The following is a 22,350-nucleotide window of genomic DNA, read 5'->3' as shown; positions in this document are numbered from 1 at the left end:
TCCAGGTGGTAACTGCTCCTTGGCTGTTATTTTCTTCTGTACTACTTTCTGTGGTTCTCCTCAACCTGACCCACACTCTTTTAAATAATCCTTTCATAAATAAGTCCTCCTTGAATTATCTTAATTTGAATGTGAAGTGTCTGGTCTCTAACTGATAAGATATCTTATTCATCTTGTACGGCCAACACAGTGCCAGGCAATGTCAGGTGAATCGATCACTATTATTTATGAGGTAAATAAATGATCTCTAAAACTCCTTCTAACAGTTACTGTGTGATTCTGTGATCCCACAAGGCAAGGACACATCATGACTTGGAGTGAGTCTCAAAGTCATTGAAGACACACACTCACATACCCACAGACACACACACAAATACACACTGCCCATCTTGCTGAATGGATTGTGCCCCGTTTCTTCCTCAAAGTGGTGGACTTGTGTGTTGGGAGATTCCAGGGAGAGTGGGCTCTGCAAGGTAAATGCTCTGAGAAGCAGAGCTGTTCATCCAACTGCTTTAGGAGTTTCTTATCCGGGTCATTTCCCAGCGGGAGTTAAGCCCAAAGGTGAGTCCCACAAAGGACCATGCAGAAGCCACAGGCATTTTCTTTTTCTTTTTTCTTTTCTTTTGTTTTTTTCAGAAAGATTTTATTTATTTGTTTATCAGGAGTAGAGAGAGAGAGAGAGAGCGCGAGCAGGGGTAGCGAGAGGCAGAGGGAGAAGCAGGGAGAAGCAGGCTTCCAGCTGAGCGGACAGCCTGATGTAGGATTTGATCCCAGGACCCTGGGATCCTAACACAAGCCAAAGGCAGCCGCTTAACAGCCTGAGCCACCCTGGTGTCCCAAACCACAGGTGTTTTCACTTGTGCCTAATGGTCCTCTGGGGCATGAACTGGCTCCTGCCGTGGACGTGGGCATTTGGTAAACTAAAAGGCACAGGGAGAGCTCAGCACACCAAAAATACAAGCGAGCCTTTATTTCACTGGGATTTTAAGAGGCAGGGGAACAGCTATTCATCGCTGTCCAACTGTGACTGAAGAACTCCGAATTACAATTTCTGCATGTCACCCACACAGCAGATGACAGTAAGTGAGTATGAACAATAATCTGGTACTCAGAACAAGGCAAAAAATCATCTTCACATTGGCTTCTTTTCCATCAGCGTTCCTCTCTCAAATCCACTCACCATGCTGCTGCCAGAATGTATTTTTAAACATAGATTTGACCTTCTCTCCTTGCTCAATGACATCTTTTCTATCTATAGGTAGAGCTCCCACATTTTTTGTCTTTTAAAATATGGTCCTTATCTAGATTTACAGCTTCCGTTCCGATGCGCCTAGCCCCTTCTATCATCCTTACCCTTGCCAACACCTCACACCCGCCCCCACAACCGGCGAGGATAAACTGATAATAGCTTCCCCATCCATACATTCTGCTTCCTCTATCCTTCTACCTGGAAAGTATTTCTCTTATTTCTGCCCATTTACTTCCTAAAAAAACCCATAATCCATCTTCAAAGCTGGGCCAGACATTGTATCCTCTATGATGGTACTTCTCAAACTTTAATGTGCTTATGCTCACCTGTGGATCTTGTGAAAATGCAGATTCTCATTCAGTGAGTGTCAGGGTGAAGCCAGAGAATTCACATTTCTCATAAGCCGGTCCTATTGCTGTTGATGGTCCGGGGACCACACTTTGAGTAGCAAGGTTCTGGGAAGTTTTTCTTGAGAGATTTCTGAGAGATTCCGTCACTTTTTCTGGGCTCTTCTCCTCTTTGACTATATTTCTGTTCTGGCTTTAGTTGCTGGATTATAATTTTACTTGTTTATATGTCTGCTTTTTTTAATGACTTACCTGGAGTTTCTAAATGTAAAGACTGTGCTTTTTTTCATCTTTGTTTCCATAGCTCTCTGCAGAGTGTATCATAGGAACACAGGAAGCATTTGATATTTACTTGTTGAACAAATGTTGACTATATATAGTCCTTCCTCGTTTGTGGAACATGAAGCCATGTAATCATTTGTATTTAAGGGAAATTTTAGGTTGCTTGACATTTGGGCAAATGTGGAACCCAGGCCATATGTAGTGTATTTATTAAAACATACAGCTAGACCCAATCTTTAACTATGTGTGCTTTATAAATGGTTAGAGATATTTGTAACATTTTTATTGTGCATACTAGCAATCACTGTACACTAATAAATATTCAATACATCCAAATATAAATAGTCTCAAAAGGTACAAAATGCAAAATCTATAAAATGCATCTAGAACCAAAACCTTGGATAAGGAAATTCCCTGGGAACACATGGTACCATTTCCAAAGCGTGAGAAGGGTAGAAAAAAACAGGCAGGAAGCCCATTTTTCAGGCTAGGACACTGGGGAGTTAACATGTTCAGTTAAGGCCCCGGTGAATCTGAGCTTGAACACCATAATACCATGCAAGGGGCAATATTTGAATCCAGACCACAGCAATCAGTCAATTTTGATGTTTTCCTTCGGGCTGGATGTTCTAGAAACCGTCTCTAATGAAGGGTTCCACAAGAGAATGCACAAAATGCCCGAAAGTAAACAGGGATGATTTTGGGTATGTTGAGTAAGATCATGTTCTGAATGATAGAGTTTTATCTTGAGGCAGCCAGTTTCACAATAATTATAGTTACAAGTTATGCATCTGAATCTCCAGCTGGTCAAAATATCACACGATTTAGAAAGAGCTCATTGCAACACCATCTAATAATCTCTCTAAAAGTTTTATCTGAACACTGTAGGAATATGAAATCTCTCTTACACCAGGGAATACCCTTCCCCACAAAGTGGCCAAGAATACTGCAGCTGGCCCCAAGTCGAACTGATAATTAAAGGAAGCATTTATACACCTGCAGGAGGATCTTTCAAAACTGCTTTGAAGCTCATCTATAAATGGCTTCATGCAACAGGACTCTGGAGGGGTGTGTGAATCAAAGGGTTAATTAACTGGGTAACTTCAAAGTCATTAACTCTAACAAAGGCGAGAAGACAGATGAGAGAAAGAAGTTCCTATTCCAAGTTGGAGAGCTACGCGGCCAACCACAGTGGTCTATGTGGGAGAAACAACACTCGGTGGTGGACTTCTTTACTGCCTTTCTGTGTCTTTCCCCAGCTGTTTATTTCCTCTGCAATCCCTTTCATCCTCAGTAGAAGGCAGTGTTGAACAGAAATAAAGAAAGGTCATTGGCAGCCCACAATGTGGGCTCTCCATTTCCTAGCTCTGTCATTTTGGCGAGCTGTCTTGGCTTTTCAAAGCTTCAGTTCCATCGTCTGTAAAATGGGAACAAGAACGCATTCTCATGGGGTTGGTGTGAACTCAAGAAGAAAGGAAATTCTGCGGATAAGGCCTGCGGCTCAGTACGTATTCACTTTGCATACTTCAGTGCTCCATCAACAGTAGGCTGCCTTGTGCATCTTGGAAGCACCCCACTCAGTGCTTGACTCACTTTCCATCCAGATGGTTTGAATGAGAACCGAACTCTCCTAACTTCCAGGAGACCTGAAGCCTCAACCTTCAAGTTGCAAATCTCTAGGGCCTAAACAAGCTTCCAGGTGTCTGCAAGGCCACACTGCCCGACACAATGCTGCCCTCTGCTGATGAAGGTGGGAGCGTGCAGAGAAGGGACTAACTCCGGAGGTCAGAAAAACTGAGGGCGGAGTCCTCAGTGGGAGCCAGTGTTCCAAAGCAGTCATCTCCCAGGATGCCTGTGCAAGCATTTCATGCAGAAGGGGAGGAACTTGGTACTAAAGGTGGGCATCGGAGTGGTAACAACCTAAGGCCTTTCTCTGCACCAGTTGGTTCCCCACCATCTGATGTCCTCTTTCTGTCCAGATGCCATCTCCAACCGTGGGATCAGAACTGTTCACCAGGTCCATCATGCCCCTTCGAGGAGGGAGGAGGCCGTGTGCTCGATGAATAAAACCTCCTAAAGCTGCTTCTCAGCATATCTGGCCTCAGAGGTGAGCAGCTGTTCCATCATCCTCTACGGCAGGAAGTTGCGGCTGACAGCATCACAGCCGCTGAGCTCCCTCTTTCTGACCTTAATTAAGTCACCAGTACTCCTTGAAAAAGAGTCACACTCCTCATTTCTCTTGCCCCGCATCCTGGGATTCTGTGTTGTCGGGTCAAGTAAAAATCCCTCGATCATACACTTTAGATCCATGTTGGAAATAATAATAAAAACCATAATCCACAGCCCTACCGTGTCTCTCCTTTTCTCTAAGAAGTGCAAGAAATGTGGCCTGGAAGCCGGCAGGTTGAGGTCTGCATACTGCACAAGGTAAAAGGCTGGAAGGAGAGAGACATGGCTGCTGCTCTGGCGTCACTCCCAGTTCAGTGGCCCAGCCTCCTGCCTCTGTCTGGGCGCTGCTGCCTCTGTGGTGACTCGGGAACTGGCGCCACAGGCCAGCTGCCTCTGGGGAATTCTGGGCTGGTGGCACTTTTAATGCTCTACGAAGGGAGAATTTGCTTCCCCCTTTCAGGATGTGCAGCCCGGGGCCTGGGGCTGAGTCCTGCTAAAGTCCCGATTCTGCAATTTCAGCCAGTTGACTCAAGAGTCTGCAGAAAGGTGGCCGGTCTTCTGGTTTCTAGAGAAGGAAGAAAAGGACTCTGTGAGTTCCTGGTACTTATGTGTCATAGTTAATTCCAAAGCAGCCCGGAATTCACTAGCCCTCTGCTCATTTTCAGATATGCTTCCATATGTATTGTTGGAGGCCACTGGGTCTCAGTTGTTGACAGCAGGGATTTGGAATCACATGGCCTGCTTTTGAATCTAAGCTTTTCCACTCATTAGCTGTGTGACTTTGAGCAGGTTACTTAACTTGTTTGAACCTCAGTTTTGTTGTCAGTAAAATGGGGATAATAATAATACCCATCTCATAAGAATTGTAAGAATTAAATAAAATCATGTATTAAAAGTACATCACAACGTAAGTGCTAAATAACATCAAAAAAGAAAATACTTAGGTATAAATCTCACCAAATGTGTGTAGGACCTCTATGAGGAAAAATATAAAATTTTAAAGAAAGAAATGAAAGATCTAAATAAATGGAGACATTTCATATTCAAGGATGGGAAGACTACATTAGTAAAATGTCATTTCTTCTCAATTTGATCAATACATTCAACACAATCACAATCACAATCAGAATTCTAGAAAGTTGTTGTGTAGATATTGACAAACTGACTCTGAAGTTTACATGGAAAGGCAAAAGACTAAGAATAGCCAACACAATACTGCAGAAGAACAAAGTTGGAGGACTGACGCTACCCAACTTCAAGACTCACTATAAAACTACAGTAACAAAGAGAGTGTGGTATGGTGAAAGAATGAACAAATAGATTGCTGGAACAGAGTTGAGAGCCCACAAACAGACTCTCACAAATACAGTCAACTGATCTTTGAAAACAGAGCAAAGGCCATTCAATGGAGAAAGGATAGTGTTTTCAACGACAGTGCTAGAACAACTGGACATCCACATGCCTTGTAATGACTCTAGACACAGAACTTACATCCTTCACAAAACTAATTCGAAATGGATCAGAGACCTAAATGTAAAATGCGAACCTTAGAAAACCCTAGAAGATAACATAGGAGAAAATCTGGGTGACCGTGAGTTCAGTAATAGGTTTTTAGATACCACACCAAAATTATGATTCATAAAAGAAAAAATTGATGTTGAGCTTTGTTAAAATTAAAAACGTTTCCTCTGTAAAAGACAACGTTAAGAGAGAGAAAAGACAAACCATACATAGACTGGGAGAAGATATTTTCAAAACACATATCTGATAAAGGATTTGTATCCAAAATATACAAAGACAACTTCAAACTCAAAAGCAAGAAAACAAATAACCCAATTAAAAAATGGGCAAAAGATCTCACTAGACACCTCATTAAAGAAGATACACAAATGGCAAATAAACATATGAAAAGATGCTCTACATCACATGTCATTAGAGACCACAAATGAAAACAATGGGCTACTGCTGCGTACCTATTAGGGTGGTTAAAATACAAAACACTTGATAACAAATGCTAGTGCGGAGTGAGGATACAGAACAATAGAAATTTTCATTGCTGGTGGGAATGCAAAATGGTATAGCAACCTTCAGAAGGGAGTCTGGCAGTTTCTTACAAAGTTAATGTATTGTTATCATATGATCCAGCAATCACACTCCTCATTGAGCTGAAAGAGTTTCTTTCTCTAGTGAAAGGGACAGACCCTAAAGTTGTCAATTACAATGTAGGGGGAAAAACACTTCCTTTACTGACCTCTTTCCAGCAATGATTCATGATCTGGTAGATATTCGCGGAGGCCAGCCGGGGCTTGTACAAGCGAAATCCGGTACTGATGTCTTCTACCACTTCTGAGTTGCTTCGGTTTTCATACGGGATTTTGCCTTCACTGAAGACTTCCCACATCAGCACACCTACAAGAGATGGTGAGGGCAGCACAGAAAATGATGCGGTTCCCAGCTAGCAAACAAATAAGCCTACATAGAGAAATTGAAGATTCCTTGACATTCGGACTCAAGTCCCTACCTTCAGGAAGGAGAATACAAAACCATCTGAGGCTTCTTAAGCCTGTACTATTTCTAAAGAACAGAGATTTCCCAACCTGCCTAGTGGTGAGGAGCTTTCAAGCTCAGTCCTTTTTTATATCTAACTCAAATGCTACTACTAAAAGTTGCAGGGGATGTAAACTCAAATGTCTTCACTTCATGTAAATGGATGGAGTGGATGAGATGTGCCATAATGGAGACTAGGGGGGACTGTGGAGAACTGGGGGTCTAGTTCTGTCTTCAGAGGACAGCTGTGATTTAGCTCCAGCCACCATAGGGCACATGGGGATGAGGGTTTGGGACTGCCACATTTCCTGATTTTTAAAAAATAAGTCATACATTGAGAGTTTAGAAATAGAAACTCAATTTGATTTTTAAAAATACTGTGTAGACAGAGCAAAACACATCCCTGGGTTGTCTATTTTTGACCTGTGATTTAATCTCCTTCCCTCTTCTGTCTTTAGCAGAAGTGTCACACCCAATTTTATTATGTACTAATATATTCATGGGATGTCAGAACGGGAAGAGAGCTTGCAGATCACCTGTTTTGGTGGTTTTCAAGGCATATTTCAGAGATTCTTAGGGCAGGGTTTTCCAAAGTATGATTCCCAAAACAACTGAATAAAAATCACCACAGAAGTTTGTTCAAATGGTAGATCCTGGGCCCCGGCCCAGACCTCTGGATTAGGGTTTCTAAGGGATCCCCAGAGGTGCCTCTGGAGTTTTGGAAATTTGGAAGCTGCCTGTAAATAAGACTGTTTAGCTCCCCAAGTTGCCAGGACTTTCTTTGGAAATTGAGATTTCTTTGGGAAATTGAGGCCTGCAGCTCAAAGCTCATTTGAAAACAATTGCTTTCATGTAAACCTTGTAATGCGTTGATTGGAAACTTGGTAAGGCCCAAAGAGCTCACCTGACTTGCTTAAAATAGCACAGTTAATTAGGGCAAAAACCTTAAAATGCAGGACAAAGTTCAACGGCCTCGAGGCAGGGATCAAGCTCTCCGTCCACCCAGGTTTCTGTTTCTCGGGCTTGCCCCTCCTGTTTTCTTCCCCTCTCTACCCCGCTTCCATCCATTGGTCAGTCTCATTTTTGGACACTTCAGGGGGCACGTCCTAGGCAGGGATGGACTGTAGCTCAGCCCTCTAATTATAAGATGCAACAGAAAATTCCCAAGCTGACAACCTGTGGTAGAATAAGCCTTATGCAGAGTTGGCAGGTGAGTGTGACAAAGTGGCCATGGAGGCAAACATCCCTCTGCTGGCCACCGGGCTCGGTGCAGTGTGAACAGCTGCATCACCCATAGAGAGTGGCCACACGTCAGCCATACCTTTCCTTATTATATGCGGACTTGGGGGGAGAAAAGGATCCCCTGAGATTGCTCTGGTGCAGTTTTATTTCTTCCAAATTCATTCTCTAACTTAAATTTGAATAACGAAGTCTTGGCTGGGTCTGTCAAATAGGAAGCTGTTTTAAGGAACAGTTTAGGAGAACTAGAAATTTACAAACCACTCGGTTGTCGGAAGTTGGCTATTCTAAAATACTGGGGGAGACTTCAAAACCGGTTCCCTGAAGAGATTTAGTCAGCTTTCCCCTGGTTTCTACTCCTAAGTCGATACACTTGGCAAAATCAAACTCCACTCATTCCTTTCCAAAGTATAACCCTTCTTATAATTCAAATCAAAGAGTTTGTCCAGTACGTTTTTGTGTATAGTTTAGTACTCACAAACTATGGCTTAGGATGATATGCAAATCCAGTCAGAATATTTAGTACTTCCTGCCATACCAACATCATTCCTTCTGCCTTTCATTCATGCCCATTTACACTTATCAGAAATTCTTTTTTTTTAAAAGACTTTATTTATTTATGTGACAGAGAGACAGCCAGCGAGAGAGGGAACACAGCAGGGGAGTGGGAGAGGAAGAAGCAGGCTCCCAGCGGAGGAGCCAGATGTGGGGCTCGATCCCGGAATGCCGGGATCACACCCTGAGCCGAAGGCAAACGCTTAACGACTGCGCTACCCAGGCGCCCCATACACTCATTAGAAATTCTAATTCCTTATCACGGACAGCCAACTTCATTGTCTACTCTTCTCTCACTAAGACAGTGCCCCTCTTTTCTTTGGACACACCAAATTTTTATACTTGCTGGTTTTTGGTCAGGGACACTGTTCCCTGGATCTTCAAGTGGGGATGACTGTCTCTCACCATTCAGATCTGTGCTCAAGGGTCACCACCCTTGGGAAGTCCCAGACCCTGCTATTTAAAACAGACCCTCCATCCCTGTCGCTTTCTATTCCATTACTATTGTGTTTTATTCATACCACTTACTTATCACTATGGGACTTTGTCTTATGTATGTATCTATTAGCTCGTTTATGTGATTGCCTCCAAAATTTGCCTCCAAAAGAACTGGCATCTTTCCTATCCTATGCGCCCCTGCATTGTGAGCGCCTAGATTAGCCCTGGCTTATAGTAGATGCTTGATAAACTGTTGCTGAATAAATGAGTAAAATATTGATTGAGGGTTAAGTGTGGGAAAAGAATGTTGAACAAATATGCTCCCGGTCCTTAAGGAACTCATATTCTAATCTCCTGACTCCTCCAGCTTTTGGTCTTACAGAAGGGGTCACCAGATCTGTTTCCACTCTCATTTTAACTCGCATTTCAAAGATCTCCAGGAACAAATGCAGTAACGAGGACCTCTTCCCACTTTTCAGAGCCGTTGTCACACACAGACTCTCAGTGGGACGCCCTCACCATGCAGTCCTGGGCAAGTAGAGTTGCCTGGATTTGACAAATAAAACAGCCGGCTGGCAGTCCTGGATCACGTGGGTGTGGGGCCAGGATGACACTCACCGAATGACCACACGTCTGACTTGCTGCTATAACGACTGAAGGAGAAGACTTCCGGGGATGCCCACTTCACCGGGAACTTGGTGCCCGTGGAACTGGTGTACTGATCATCAAGGACGAACCTGGGTAGAGAGTGCAGGAAGAATGTCTGAACATTCTGGGGGCCTGAGTCCCATTCCTGAGACTCTCCTGGCACCACACGCCCATATTACCTTGTCATCCCGAAGTCGGACACCTTGATGACTTGGTTTTCTCCCACTAAACAATTTCTGGCAGCCTGGAGTGGAGACAGGCGAACAAAAGGGGAAGGAAAACTGTTGGTGGATAATCAATATAAGGAGTCTCCTAGAATCTCAGGCTTTTGGGTTTCTATGTGCTGCTGTACAAGGGCTTTACAGACGGTGATTAAGTTTCCCTAGTGTCCAGAAGTGAGCTCAAAAGTTAAATGTGTGATCTTTTATCAGTATGAGTAAATGTGGTCCTTTAGCTTCGCTCCTGAGATCCTAAGTAGAAGAGAAATCTGTGGTGTTGTCTAACCAACGATGTGCTCTAATGCAACCTGATGCAATAGGAAATGTGAACATTAGGGCTGATATGAAGAAACTATCACCCATTTGCTAATCCTCTTAAAACAATTCCTCAGTAGGAAGAGTACCTAGTCCCCAGTGAGGATCACACAATTGTGCACTGGAAGAGCCCTGAGTGATAAAAGACCTCACGCTTTTTTCACATTTGAAATGTGCCTACAAATCCCAAGGGGGTATGTTAAAATGAATATCCTGAGCTCTGACCTCCAGAGATTCTGAGGATGGTTTTAGTATCACCCCAATGTGATTGGGGTAGATCCCTGAATAATAGTTTGAGAAAAACTGTGCTTGTCCATTTCCCTCATTTTACCAAGAGGAAACCAAGGCATGGAGAGGTTAAGGAGAGGCTATAAGCTTCATTTTGGAAAAATGTCAATTCAGACTCAGAGGGTACAAATCAGAAACAAGGCTGAGATTAGAGCCCAGATCTGAGTCCTACTAGGACATCACCATGTGGGTGGAAGAAGGAAGAAGTTGAGAATGGAAGGGAGACGGTCTGTGACTTGTTATTTATAATGTATTCCCAGTCTGGGTACTCCACATTTCAGTGGGCCACAGCCCTTCATCCCAGACCTACAGATGTCAGCCCTGCTTCCTCTTACCAGGTCTCTGTGGATGACACATGCCTCTTCCAGGTACGCCATGCCCTCACACACGTCCAGGCACATGCCCAGCAGGGTTTCTGCGGCAAAGAGCCCCCGCTGGCTGCGCAGGTAATCTGACAGGCAGCCATGCTCCATGAACTCAAACACCAGACAGATGGGGGCCTGCTCTAGGCACACCCCGTACAGCTGGACCAGTTTGGGGTGAGAGAGTTTCCTAGACGGAAAAGGCAAGGGGCAAGATGGTCTAAACTCGGTCTCCCAAAATTGCACTCCCTCCCCCAAACAAGAACAACTTGAAGGACGGTGAGGAGTCAGACGGCATGCGCAAGGATGAATGGAGGCCAGCGTGGCTGGCACATCGTGGACTAAGGGGAGACGAGGAAGGGGATGAGACTGGCGAGTGGACAGGGCAAGACCGTGACAGGCCTTGTAGACCATGCCGGTGAGGAATTTGATTTGATTCTCCACGCCACTGGAAACCATCAGTAGATTTGAGCAGCAAAGCGGCGTGACATGGCATCAGAATGTATGTAAAGAACACCGCACAAAACATCCTCCCCAAGACATCTCTGCGTACTTTTGTTTTGGCTACTCACATCATGACTTCAGCCTCCTCTATGAAGTCCTCTTCTGACATAGCCCCTTCTTGAATGGTTTTGATGGCCACTTTGTCCTTGTTGAGCCAGTAGCCAAGATGTACCAGCCCAAACTGCCCACTGCCAATCTCCTGCACAAAAGTGAGCTCTGTGGGATCAATCACCCATTTCCCTGGAAAAGAGAGAGAGGTTTTGCCAGGGGTGGCATGCAGTAGATATGAGGTGGAGGGCTACAAGGAGACTATATATAGCCCTAGGTAGCATGTCACCTTATTGTTAATATAACCCAAAGACAGCAAATAATACAAGCTTTAGACTTAGAACTATCATAGATAGGTAAAATTATTATCTTTTCCCCACAAATAATAACATAGCATATGCATATAAAACCATGAAAAATGTATGTGGGGGGGGGGAGATTACACGGAAGGAGGAAGGAAAGTGCCATTAATCAAGATACCAAAGAAAATAAATGAAAGGGTTCTTGTAATGTCTCAACTATTTTCTATACCTGATTGAAAATGTTTTATTGTCATTTTTCACATACAGCAAATTTCATTTGAGCTGATCATTCATTCATTCATTCATTTATCCACCAAGTGCATCCACAGCACCCTGTTCAGCCATAGCAGGGGTTGGGAGGAAGGATCCCAAAGGGTCTGGTACAGAGGTAGCAGCCAGCACAGTCTGGCACATGGTAAGCTCTCAAAAAATGTTCAGTAAATGAATAAAAGGAATCCGATTCTCAATTTTTACATTGACAAAATGAGTGGGTTCATAAAATGATCTCTGAGATCCCATCCAGCATGGACATGTTAAGATTCTACAGTTATTAGAATTACCTTATTTTCATAAGGAGGCTAAGGAATACGACCGTTTCCTGGCACCTGGCCTAGTACCATGAACAGCTCAATTTCTACCTCTTTGAGTCAACAGAAAATAGTACTGAATTCCTGCTATGTACCAGGCATGGTGCTAGTTCGGGGTGGAGAACCCATAGCAGTGTTTCTCAAAGTATGACTCTCTAATCACCTGTGTCAAAATCACCTAGAGCGTTTGTTTAAAATGCAGACTCCAGGCCTCCATTATCAGGGATTGTGTTTTGGTTAAGTGTTAGTTAGTGCCCAGGAGCCAACATTCTTTTTTTTTTTTTTTAAGATTTATTTATTTATTTTTAGAAGGGGGAGGGGCAAGAAAGAGAGTCTTAGGCAGACTTTGCGGTGAGCACACAGCCTGATGTGGGGCTTGATCTCACGATCCTAAGATCACAACCTGAGCCAAAACCAAGAATCAGATGCTTAACCGACTGTGCCACCCAGGTGCCCCCAGGAGCCAACATTATTAATAAGCATCCCAGATGACTTAGATGTACACTGAAGTCTGAGAACCACCCACCCAGGAGATACACAATGAAAATTACTCCAGCCTTCTCCTCGACCAGCACAGTTTAGAACAGGGGATGCAGGGGTGCCTGGGTGGCACAGCGGTTAAGCGTCTGCCTTCGGCTCAGGGTGTGAGCCCAGTGTTATGGGATCGAGCCCCACATCAGGCTCCTCCTCTACGAGCCTGCTTCTTCCTCTCCCACTCCCCCTGCTTGTGTTCCCTCTCTCGCTGGCTGTCTCTATCTCTGTCGAATAAATAAATAATCTTAAAAAAAAAAAAAAGAACAGGGGATGCAAACTCAGATGTCTTTAGGCTCCAGGCAGATAATCAAAAGTGAGGGAAGTAGTTCCAAAGGATAAAAGGGAATAACAGGGCTTATGGCAGTGGAGATGCAAGCTTTGCCTAAAGGCATTGAAAAAAAAAATTAGCACCATGTTATGCAGACAAACACTTGTAAATGCTTCCAGCTTCCAGCCCTTGCAATGGACCAGACCCAACAAACTAGATGATACGGAAGTTCTAGAAGACAGGGAATGTGGTCCCAAGGCATTATTTTCTAATAGCGTTTAGTCGAGTGCTCTGAACAAAGTAGGTGCTCAATAAACACTTCATTGATGAACTCTTAGTAAAACCAATGGACACTGATTTGACCTCAATAAACGTGCTCATAGATACATCTCTCTCATACACTTGAAATATTCCTTAGTGCACACCATCTCCAGACATACAGTGGACCTGTTATAATGGTTATTTTAAGTCTGGGGAAGAATCAGGTACATGGGAAGTCCATTCAGAATTTGCCTCAGACCTTTAGGGATGTGAGTTAGTGCAAATACGTAATACTGCTGAATGCACTGCTCACCGTATCTCAGTCCTGCTGTGACCGGGGCTTTCTGACTCCAGGAACAAACTGGATACCGGAGTCTAGTGACCAGACCTGGGTTGATTAAAACGTGAAAGGCAGTAGTTAGAGCTTTACTGTAGCAATGATTCAAGTTAAATTACCAGCAAAAATATAATCCAATGCAAAAGCTATTTTTATTCTGGAAAACAAATCCCAAAGTCCAGTCACTGATATTACACCCCCTCCAACAAGAGTAATAAATACAGATGGGCAGGTGGTGAAATCCCATGAGTCTAACAACAGAATTTGCTAATGGAAAATATAGAATACAACCAAATATTTGGCATCATTTTCTATTTGGAGATTTAGTTATTATTTATGGTCAGCTTGTCTGAGATGAAGAAACCCGGCGAGGTGGTTGTCATTTTTCTCTAAGTTCCCCTGCAAGGGTCCCCCTGGCCTCATCCTTTAGAACTCACCTCCTCCATTATGTTGGTGATAATTGATGAGGAGAGGGATGGAGTCAAACACATACTTCTCAGCCACATAATATCGCTTGGGGTTCTCATTTGTTTCTTTGATGTGATAGTGCTTTATACAGGGGTTGTTCTCACTGCAACAAATGAAACATAAATGCAGTGATTATTAACAAGCAATATTTAGACACAAAAATGTCTACTGGTGTCAGATTCCTATTAGCTTTGTTTTTTACCCTCGCAGAAGGATGGCAGGTATATTTCAACTCGTGTGTCCGTCTTGACAGGGTGGCCCTGGGTGCTGGAGTCACGAGGTCTCCGAGGCTACATCTAGACCCAATTAGAATCAGTGCCACGAGGGACTGGTGATGCTTCTTCTACAGCCATGAAGTGGGGAATGGTCTCGTGTATGCTACATGCTTGCCTCCTCTGCTGTGCGGATTTCACTAACTGGCAGCAGACGATAAGGGAACACTCTGGACCCTTAGTACTCTCGTGACTTTGCAGAGCAAAGAGTTAACATAGCTGTCCTGAATGAAAGGCCTGCTTGCAAGGTTGGCCCACGGCTGGCATCTGAGAACTTGGATTTTGGGAGGACTCTCACCATTCCCTAACTGGTAAGGATGGCTCCCTGTTCCTAAATTGTTTGTATAGCACTGTGGTTTATGTTCCATGCCTGCTTTTCTTCTGGGACTCTGGAATTTTGCTATGTGCTAGGCAGAGGGTGCTAGGTGACCAGCCCCCAGTGAAAACCTTGGGCACTGAGTCTCTCCTGAGCTTCCCTGATAGACACCGTTTTACCCCTGTGGTCAAAGCTCGCTGCTGGAGGAATTATGCACGTCCTGTGTGACTCCGCTGGGAGAGGACTCCTGGAAGCTCACGTTTGGCTTCCTCTGGATTTTGGCCCATGTGCCTTTTCCCTTTGCTGCTTTTGCTTTGTATTCTTCTGCTGTAATAAACGTTAGCCTTGAGTACGACTGACTATATGCTGAGTCCTGTGAGTCTTGGTGGTGGATCACTGAACCTGGAAGTGGTCACTCACCTTGGACACCCTCAGCATAGACTTTATTTCTCATTCCTTCTCCATCATATCTTATGGAGCTACAGGTCACTGTCCTCACTGTCCCCAGCCATGGCAGAGGCACGGCCCCTCTGTGATGTGCCTCTTCTCTCCCATCCCTGGGCAGCACCCTTCTTCCCCACCCCCTGTCTAGACCCTGCTCTTGCTCTGAGTCCTGCTCATGTCCTCATTCTCCCAGAAGTGTTCCCTGAGGACACCTTAATCATTCTTTCTCTCTTTTTTCTTAATTCTTACTGGAACTTGCTCATTGACAAACTGCTTTGTTCTTACTTATTTTTTAATTAGAAGAGAATTTGAGACCTGAATAGGCTCTTAGATATTTGTTTTACTGAGCAGGAAACTGAGGTACAGAGAGGGGGAGACAAGCAGGGTCTTGTGGTCAGCCCGCTGGAGCATGATGGTGGCTTGACTACTGGAGCTCCATTGCCTTGGGGACATACCATCAGCTCTTTGAGCCTTGTTTTTTCCTATGGGGAAGGAGCAGAGTAACTCCTGCCTTCAGAGTTTGTGAGGATGAGAAACAGTCTGTAACATTCAGGCACATGGTAAGGACTCAACAAATGGTAGGTTACTTCATTAGAGGAGCCAGAACGAAGACGCCTATCTTCTCACTTCTGGTTGAAAGTATCTTCTTTGCTAGCTGGGTCAAATTATAAACTCATCCATTGCAGCTCAAGTATTTTATTTCTTTAGCGTTCTGCACTCAGGGGTGTTAACTTAGAAAGGAACCTGGCATCTGGACCCAGCTCTGTTACTTTCCAGTGAAATCACTTCAGTTACGTTCTTCATGTCCTGGCCTCGGTTTTCTCGGTGGGATCAGGGAAAGCACACCATTTCTGGTGACCCCTCTACCTCTTGCACTGTCTATGTTGCTGTGTGGGGCTTGTGGCTTACCCACCTCAGGACCGTCTCTCCCCACTTTGCTGAGCTGACTTAACACTGTACCTTACAATGGCTTTGGTGAAAACAGACACCGTGTATGTTCCTGGAGTCCTGGAATCTCGTACCATGAAGGCTCCTTCTTTGCCCTGGAATGGTTAGAAAATATAGAAGGTTAGTGATCCCAGGAAACCAGCCTCACGCCTCCAGCTCCACTTTCTTGTCTGTGAAAGGAGGAAAGACAATAGGCCAGCTTCGCACAGAGCAGACTTTCAGCAATAACGGCTACGATTTCATTTGTTCATTCAACAGGTGTTTCTTGAGGTCCTACCATGGATCAGAGACTTCTGGTGATGACATAAATAGGGAATGAAGACAGATAAATACAAGCTCTGCCCTTTTGGGGGTCCACATGTACCAGGCTCATTACAGACGTTATCCAACCCTCACTACAACATGGCAATCTAAGATTTCATATCCTCAGTTTACTGATGAGGACACTGAGTGCCACAGAGCTGAAGTGTCTTTCTCACAATCCACAACTAGTAAGGGCAGACCTGGGCTTTGAACCTTGAGCGTGGCATGTGAGCAAAGCCCATGTTCCTTCCACTGCTCCATGATACCTCCCCTCAATACATGTTAGAAGCCACTTCTCCATTCCCTTCCAAGGGCACAAAGCTTTCTGATCTTGAAGCTTCCTCAGTTCCTTAAGGGGAATGTATGTATTAGGCCCTTTCTAGAGTGCTGATTTTGCTGTGGGCAAAAAGAGGGGAAAAAAAATAACGTGAAGTTCCTGGTCTCATGAGGGAAGTGGAGAGAAGGGAAAGTCCCAAGAATGTACTCGTCACCCCCACCACCCCCAACAGTTTTGCCAGTGCTGATAGAAAAAGTACAAGCAAATGCATATGCCAATGTATTCATTCCCAGTGGGAACTTTAAAATCTGAACTCTGTTTTGAGCACTTCATGTCTAACGCTCTGTTCTTGCCCAACTATAAATCTGAGCTGGTAATATTTGCAAAACCTGTTATTATGATTTACGTAACTTCAACATGGTGAGGGCCACAACTGAAGCCAGAGAAACACATGAGCCTCGTGGTGAGCCACACATACTGGTTGCATATGGAGCAAAGTCTACACAATTTAGAACAACGTGAGCCCCTCCATCGTCCAGCCCCCAAAGTGGGTTGTCTATACCCAATAGAAACAATACACAGAGATGGCCATGTTAATGATTTGACTCCTAGAACCCCAGCATTATAGGCTGTTTAACAGCATCCCTGGCCTCTATCGACTGGATGTCAGACCCCACCAAGTGTTCCCTGGGGGACAAAATCACCCCGGTTGAGAACTACGGATCTGGCTTAACTCCTTATACCCCTGTGTCCCATACTTTGTTGATTACTGTGATCACCTGAAGAATCTGAAGCACAGAACAAGACAAAACAGAACAAAACAAAAATAACAACAGTTAACCGTGCTTCACCCCTTACCTATACACTTAGAATCGCCAAGACTGGTACCCTGTCTCCTGAACTTTTTAGAAGCTTGCCACATGATTCTTATAGACATCTGGGTTTGGTCTCCATTGACCCAGCTGCACATGGAGCGCTTACTTGGAATAGTCCTGACGAGTAGTCTCTCTCTCTCTCAAAACAGCACTATGTGTTAGAAAGCTCACCCAGAAATATAACCTGCTACCTCTAACTTGGCCCTAAACCTGCAAGGTGTGTGTGTTTGGGGTGTGGTGGCTGGGGACAACTGGCCCTTACATCATTGTGCATTCTTGCCAAACCTGTAATTTACTACATAAAAGTAAAACTCCCCAAGCTCTTCTTATCTCTTCTAGGATTTCAAGGATCTATTTTGAAAATTGGAGGCGTGTGGAAGGTGGGGGAATTGGATGAAGGGGGCCAAAAGGTATCAACTTCCAGTTACAAGGTAAATAAGACCTGGGAAGTAAGGTACAGTATGATGACAATAGGTAACAGTATTGTATTTTCTATGTCAAAGTCGCTAAGAGAGTAGATCTTACCCATCCTCATCATAGGAGAAAATAATCTGTAACTATGTCTACTGATGGATATTAATGAAACTTATTATATTAATCATTTTGCAATGTATACATATATCAAATTATTACATTGTACACTTTAAATTTATAAAATGTTATTTATCAGTTATATCTTGATAAATCTGGGGCGGGGGAAGAAATTTGAAGCTGAGACCTGAATCTTCAGGTCTCTATTGCTTAGCCATGTTCTCCCTATCCCAAGGCTGTGAGTTTGGGCTGCTCTGGTTGCTGCCTGAAAACAGGGGAAGAATGGAGGAAAATGCAGAAAGCTACTGTATTTCTTTTTCTAAGATATCCTGAAATAGTCCTAGTATTCTTTGTTCCCATAGAATTTAGTTTAGTAGCTAATTTTTATTTCATGATTTTCTTTTCAATTTAAGAAAATCTGCTGTAATCTTTCTGGAGCAATATATGATCTTAAGCCTACAGTTTGCATCCCACATTACCCACAAGGTGTTCTGTGCAGAAACTTGGACATGGTGAGAACAGAAGAGTGGTAAACAGATTCTGATTTTCCCATTCTCAGATATAAATGTAAACCATTTCTCCAGTGAATTACTAAAGACCCTTTTAATATATGCTTACAAATCCTCCTTTAAAGAACTTGATTCTCCAAGTCTTAGAGTTTTTTCCCCTTTGGGGTCAGTAGTTTATTGAATTTCTAAAATAAAGGTGATCCATGTGACATGAAAAATCCCAGATTAGTTCATTTGATTTTAAAATAGCTTTTGAAGTGTAATTTATATACCATGAAATTCTCCCAGTTCAAGTGTACAATCCAATCATTTTTAGTAAATTTATAGAGTTGTGCAACTCAATCTAATTTTAGGACATTTCCATTACTCCCCAAATATACCTTTTTTTTTTTTTGCACTCCTGCCATACTAATATGCTTTCTGTCCCTATAGATTTACCTATTCTAGACATTTCACGTAAATGAAATAATATAATAGGTGTTTTTTTGTGCCTGGCTCCTTTCGCTTGGCATATTGTTTTCAAGATTCATCCAAGTTGTAGTGTGTTTCAGTACTGCGTTCCTTTTCATGGCTGAATAATATTCCATCATAAGACCACATGACATTTTGTTTATCCATTCATCAAAGGATGGACATTGGGCTGTTTCCACCTTGTGGCTACTGTGAATAGTGAATCCGTGTCTGGCTTCTTTTGCTCAACATCACGTTTGTGATACCCATCCGTGCATTACATGTAGCGTAGTCTGTCTTCAGAGATTTCCCCCTTCACTACATATTGAAGCTTTTGCTCTTGCTTCACTGGAATGTGATGGGTTAAACTCAAGGCAGGAAGAAACAAAACTTCAGCAGAGGAAGATTTTATCTGCATATCTAAGTTATTCTAAAAGGGGAAGAAATAGACCAAAAAACCCCACACAACAACAACAACAAAACAAACCCAGAGGTTTATCATGTGTCTGTAAAGGGGGGAATGCAAACATCTCTTCTATTTAATTAGGAATGTTTTATTGTTGTTCTTATTCTTCCAAAGATGCCATTATTGTTATTATTTTTTAAAACTGTAATCAGAGTGGGGCCCAACTGTTAACAAGAGTAATCCACAGACGTGAGAAAAAGGGGAGGTAAGGTTTGCAGTCAGCTCAGCTGAGCATGGGAGGCTCAGAGCTCTTCCCCCACCATCGTTGCTCTAAGTAACATTCAATGAGGGTGACAGGAAACTCTGGTCTGGGGCTGAGGCAGTCTAGAGTTCTGAGGAAAACGAGGCATCCAGCATGTGTGTTACCGCCTACTTCCTGTAAGGGGCTCAGAGGAAGTCACAACCACCAAGAACACTGGAGCTTAAGGGGTCTTTGCTCACATCACCGCCATGCAGAGGGACACTGACTTGTACAATGCAGCCAGAAGGGGGGCCCTCATTCCCTTGGGACATCTTCAAGGTCTCAGTTTACCTTTTACTAATTTACCTAGAAAAATAAAGAGGCATCAATAGGTGGAAAAAAAGTGATGGAGGTGGTGAAATATATGGACAGGAATTATGGGGATGGGAGAATAGAACTTAACTCATATATTCCCTTGTTAACCGTGTGTGTGTGTGTGTGTGTGTGCGTGCACCTGCGTGTATGTGTATGTAGGCATCCCTCCTCTAGTCCAGAACTATGCCACTGATTCACACTCCGAACTTGGCCTCAGTTTACTCTACTGTAACACAGATATTCTGTAAAGGGAACTCTTATTCTACCAGCCCATAATTCTGTGAGTTTCAACTATTTCCTGATTAAATGTATGAGCTTCAGTTTCCTCATCTGTAAAGGTTGTTGGGAGAATTAAAACGTACACAAGATTTCCTGGAATCTACCAGAACAAGGATGATTACGGCTCTCATTAGCCATTATTGTCACATGCTATGGTATACCATCTGTTGGAAGTATTAATTCTACTGTCTGCCTTTATCTGAGATATCTCAACATATTAGGAATATATTTTCTTCTTTCTGATCATATGTTTCAAAGGTGAATTTACAGAAGGTAATCTCAACACACAGGGTAGGTTACTGCAAAAGACAGACTGATAATTCATAGCCTTGTCCTGTGACATTACACTTTAGGAGAATGTCTCTGACACATTCAGGAGCTGGATGTTTTTTTCTCTTGAAACATTATTAGGTCAACATTGCATCTTTAATGGCTTCTTTGAATCATAGAAATATGATAAATCAATGCCTTAGAATAAGGTTCCTGCCTAAAATTCAGGTCACCCAATGTGTACACTGCAGTAAGGTATGGAATATCTTTTCTACCTAAATGGGTTAAGACAGAAGAGAAACTCCTGAGGCCCAAGGCAGAGTGAGAACAGTGCCACTGGAGAAGTAAAGACATTGTACCATAAGGGTTCCAAGGCCAGGCCACCACATTCCGTGGCCAGGGAAGGGGAAAGCATGAGAGGCTTCTTAGAGGCAGTGTTATCTGATAAATGGATAGGACGATGTAGGAGATGCTTTTCTGCGGTTCCCAAACTTGGGTAAGTCCCAAGTGCCACCTCCAGACGTTCTGTCTGGTGATGGCTGGAGTCTGGAATTTGTATTGTTAAAAATACAATCCCCTAATGATGCCCTTGATCAGCTAGTTTTCTTTAAGCATGGTTGTTAATTTAAAAACATTAATGAAGCATTTGATGTATTCATTCATTCAACACTATTTATTGAGCAACTGCATCATCATAAATCCAATTTAGGTATAGCAGGGAGATAAAGCCTTTATATTCTAGTGGAGAGCTATGGATGGGGCCGTACATCAGGAGGTCTAGTTAATAAAAATGTATCGATCCACCTCACCAGCGTCCTATACGTGTTAGATAAAGAGATACTAAACACACCCAGGAAACAATTCTGCTCTTGTTTCAAGCAGCAGACAATACAGGGACTCCCCGAAGTTTGCCCTTATATCACCTAAGGAGGCAAAGAGGATTTGGCAAAGCAGTTCAGAATATTAGCAGGGAGGAATGTTTCAACTGCCCCAGCAAGCCAAATGTACTTAAGCGCGTCCGAAGCACTGCTGTAAAACAGGAGACCTGCTCAGCTGATCATTCATGTGGGCTGTTTCAAGTGCTCCGTGGGTAACACTTCATTAACCAATGTGTGATTGAAAATGACAAAGCTGCACTTGTTTACACATTATAATTCAAGTTTTTAATTAATTTTGCCATCTTCTCAGTTAGTTCTCATCGGCCAGGTTTTACTCTGTTCTCCAATAACATAGGTTGGGGAACGGGGAGCTGAGGCGGCAGCCCAGGTATCACAAGTCTGACTTGAAAAAATACAGGTTCCCAGGAACTAACTCTGGAGAGTCGGATTCGAGGGCTGGGGCCGGGCCCACCAGGATTCTGGATTCTTAAGAGCTTCCCAGGGATTCTAACACGTGGTCTCCTGGGGACACAGGAGATGATCTTAAGTGCTTAGCTGATGTGGAACCAAGGAGAAACCAGGGTCCAGTCATGACTCAGCTCAATTCCTCTTCTCTCCACGAGATGTGACTCCTTAGAGTCTTCCCTGAGCTCCAAGGTCACTGAAGGCCTGCCTCATGCTCGTAGCTTACCTTGAATTACCCTCTAACTCTTCAGTGTGTCTTGTTTCCCAGGAGAGTTGAAAGCTTATTGGGCTTAAAGATCCCGTCTCAAGCACCCCTCAGGGCTTCGTCCTGCGCTCAGCAAAATGGTACGGCACTCGAGTTTATAGGCAGCGATCGTAATCAAGGAAATGGCGCACACACCATAGCTGAGCGGGCTGCTAACGCAGACTGCGGCCAGAACACAGGCTGCCTCGTATGCAGCCCTCCCTGGTAAGCACAGTCTTTTGGGAAATCCATAAACAACTGAACTTGCTCTCTTTGATGAGAACAAGCTGCCCAAGGGCAG

General features: G+C 43.6%; 1 protein-coding gene across 1 annotated transcript in view; it reads right to left on the bottom strand.

Moving 5' to 3' along the window:
* Positions 1-2,123: 2,123 nt before the first annotated feature.
* Positions 2,124-22,350, bottom strand: part of ITK (IL2 inducible T cell kinase) — a 59,086-nt gene continuing 38,859 nt past the window's right edge. Inside the window, exons 9-17 of the mRNA XM_026510859.4 lie at positions 15,959-16,041; positions 13,936-14,069; positions 13,475-13,549; positions 11,230-11,401; positions 10,631-10,847; positions 9,654-9,718; positions 9,445-9,563; positions 6,299-6,456; positions 2,124-4,612 (exon numbers count right to left, since the gene is read on the bottom strand). Of these exons, the coding sequence (XP_026366644.1) occupies positions 4,541-4,612; positions 6,299-6,456; positions 9,445-9,563; positions 9,654-9,718; positions 10,631-10,847; positions 11,230-11,401; positions 13,475-13,549; positions 13,936-14,069; positions 15,959-16,041 (1,095 nt within the window). The 3' untranslated portion in view covers positions 2,124-4,540. The remainder of the gene's footprint in view (positions 4,613-6,298; positions 6,457-9,444; positions 9,564-9,653; positions 9,719-10,630; positions 10,848-11,229; positions 11,402-13,474; positions 13,550-13,935; positions 14,070-15,958; positions 16,042-22,350) is intronic.

This window comes from Ursus arctos, unplaced genomic scaffold, assembly GCF_023065955.2.
Source record: "Ursus arctos isolate Adak ecotype North America unplaced genomic scaffold, UrsArc2.0 scaffold_15, whole genome shotgun sequence".
Taxonomy (NCBI): domain Eukaryota; kingdom Metazoa; phylum Chordata; class Mammalia; order Carnivora; family Ursidae; genus Ursus; species Ursus arctos.
Note: the sequence above shows the minus strand (reverse complement) of the source record. Positions and strands in the feature narration are given on the sequence as shown.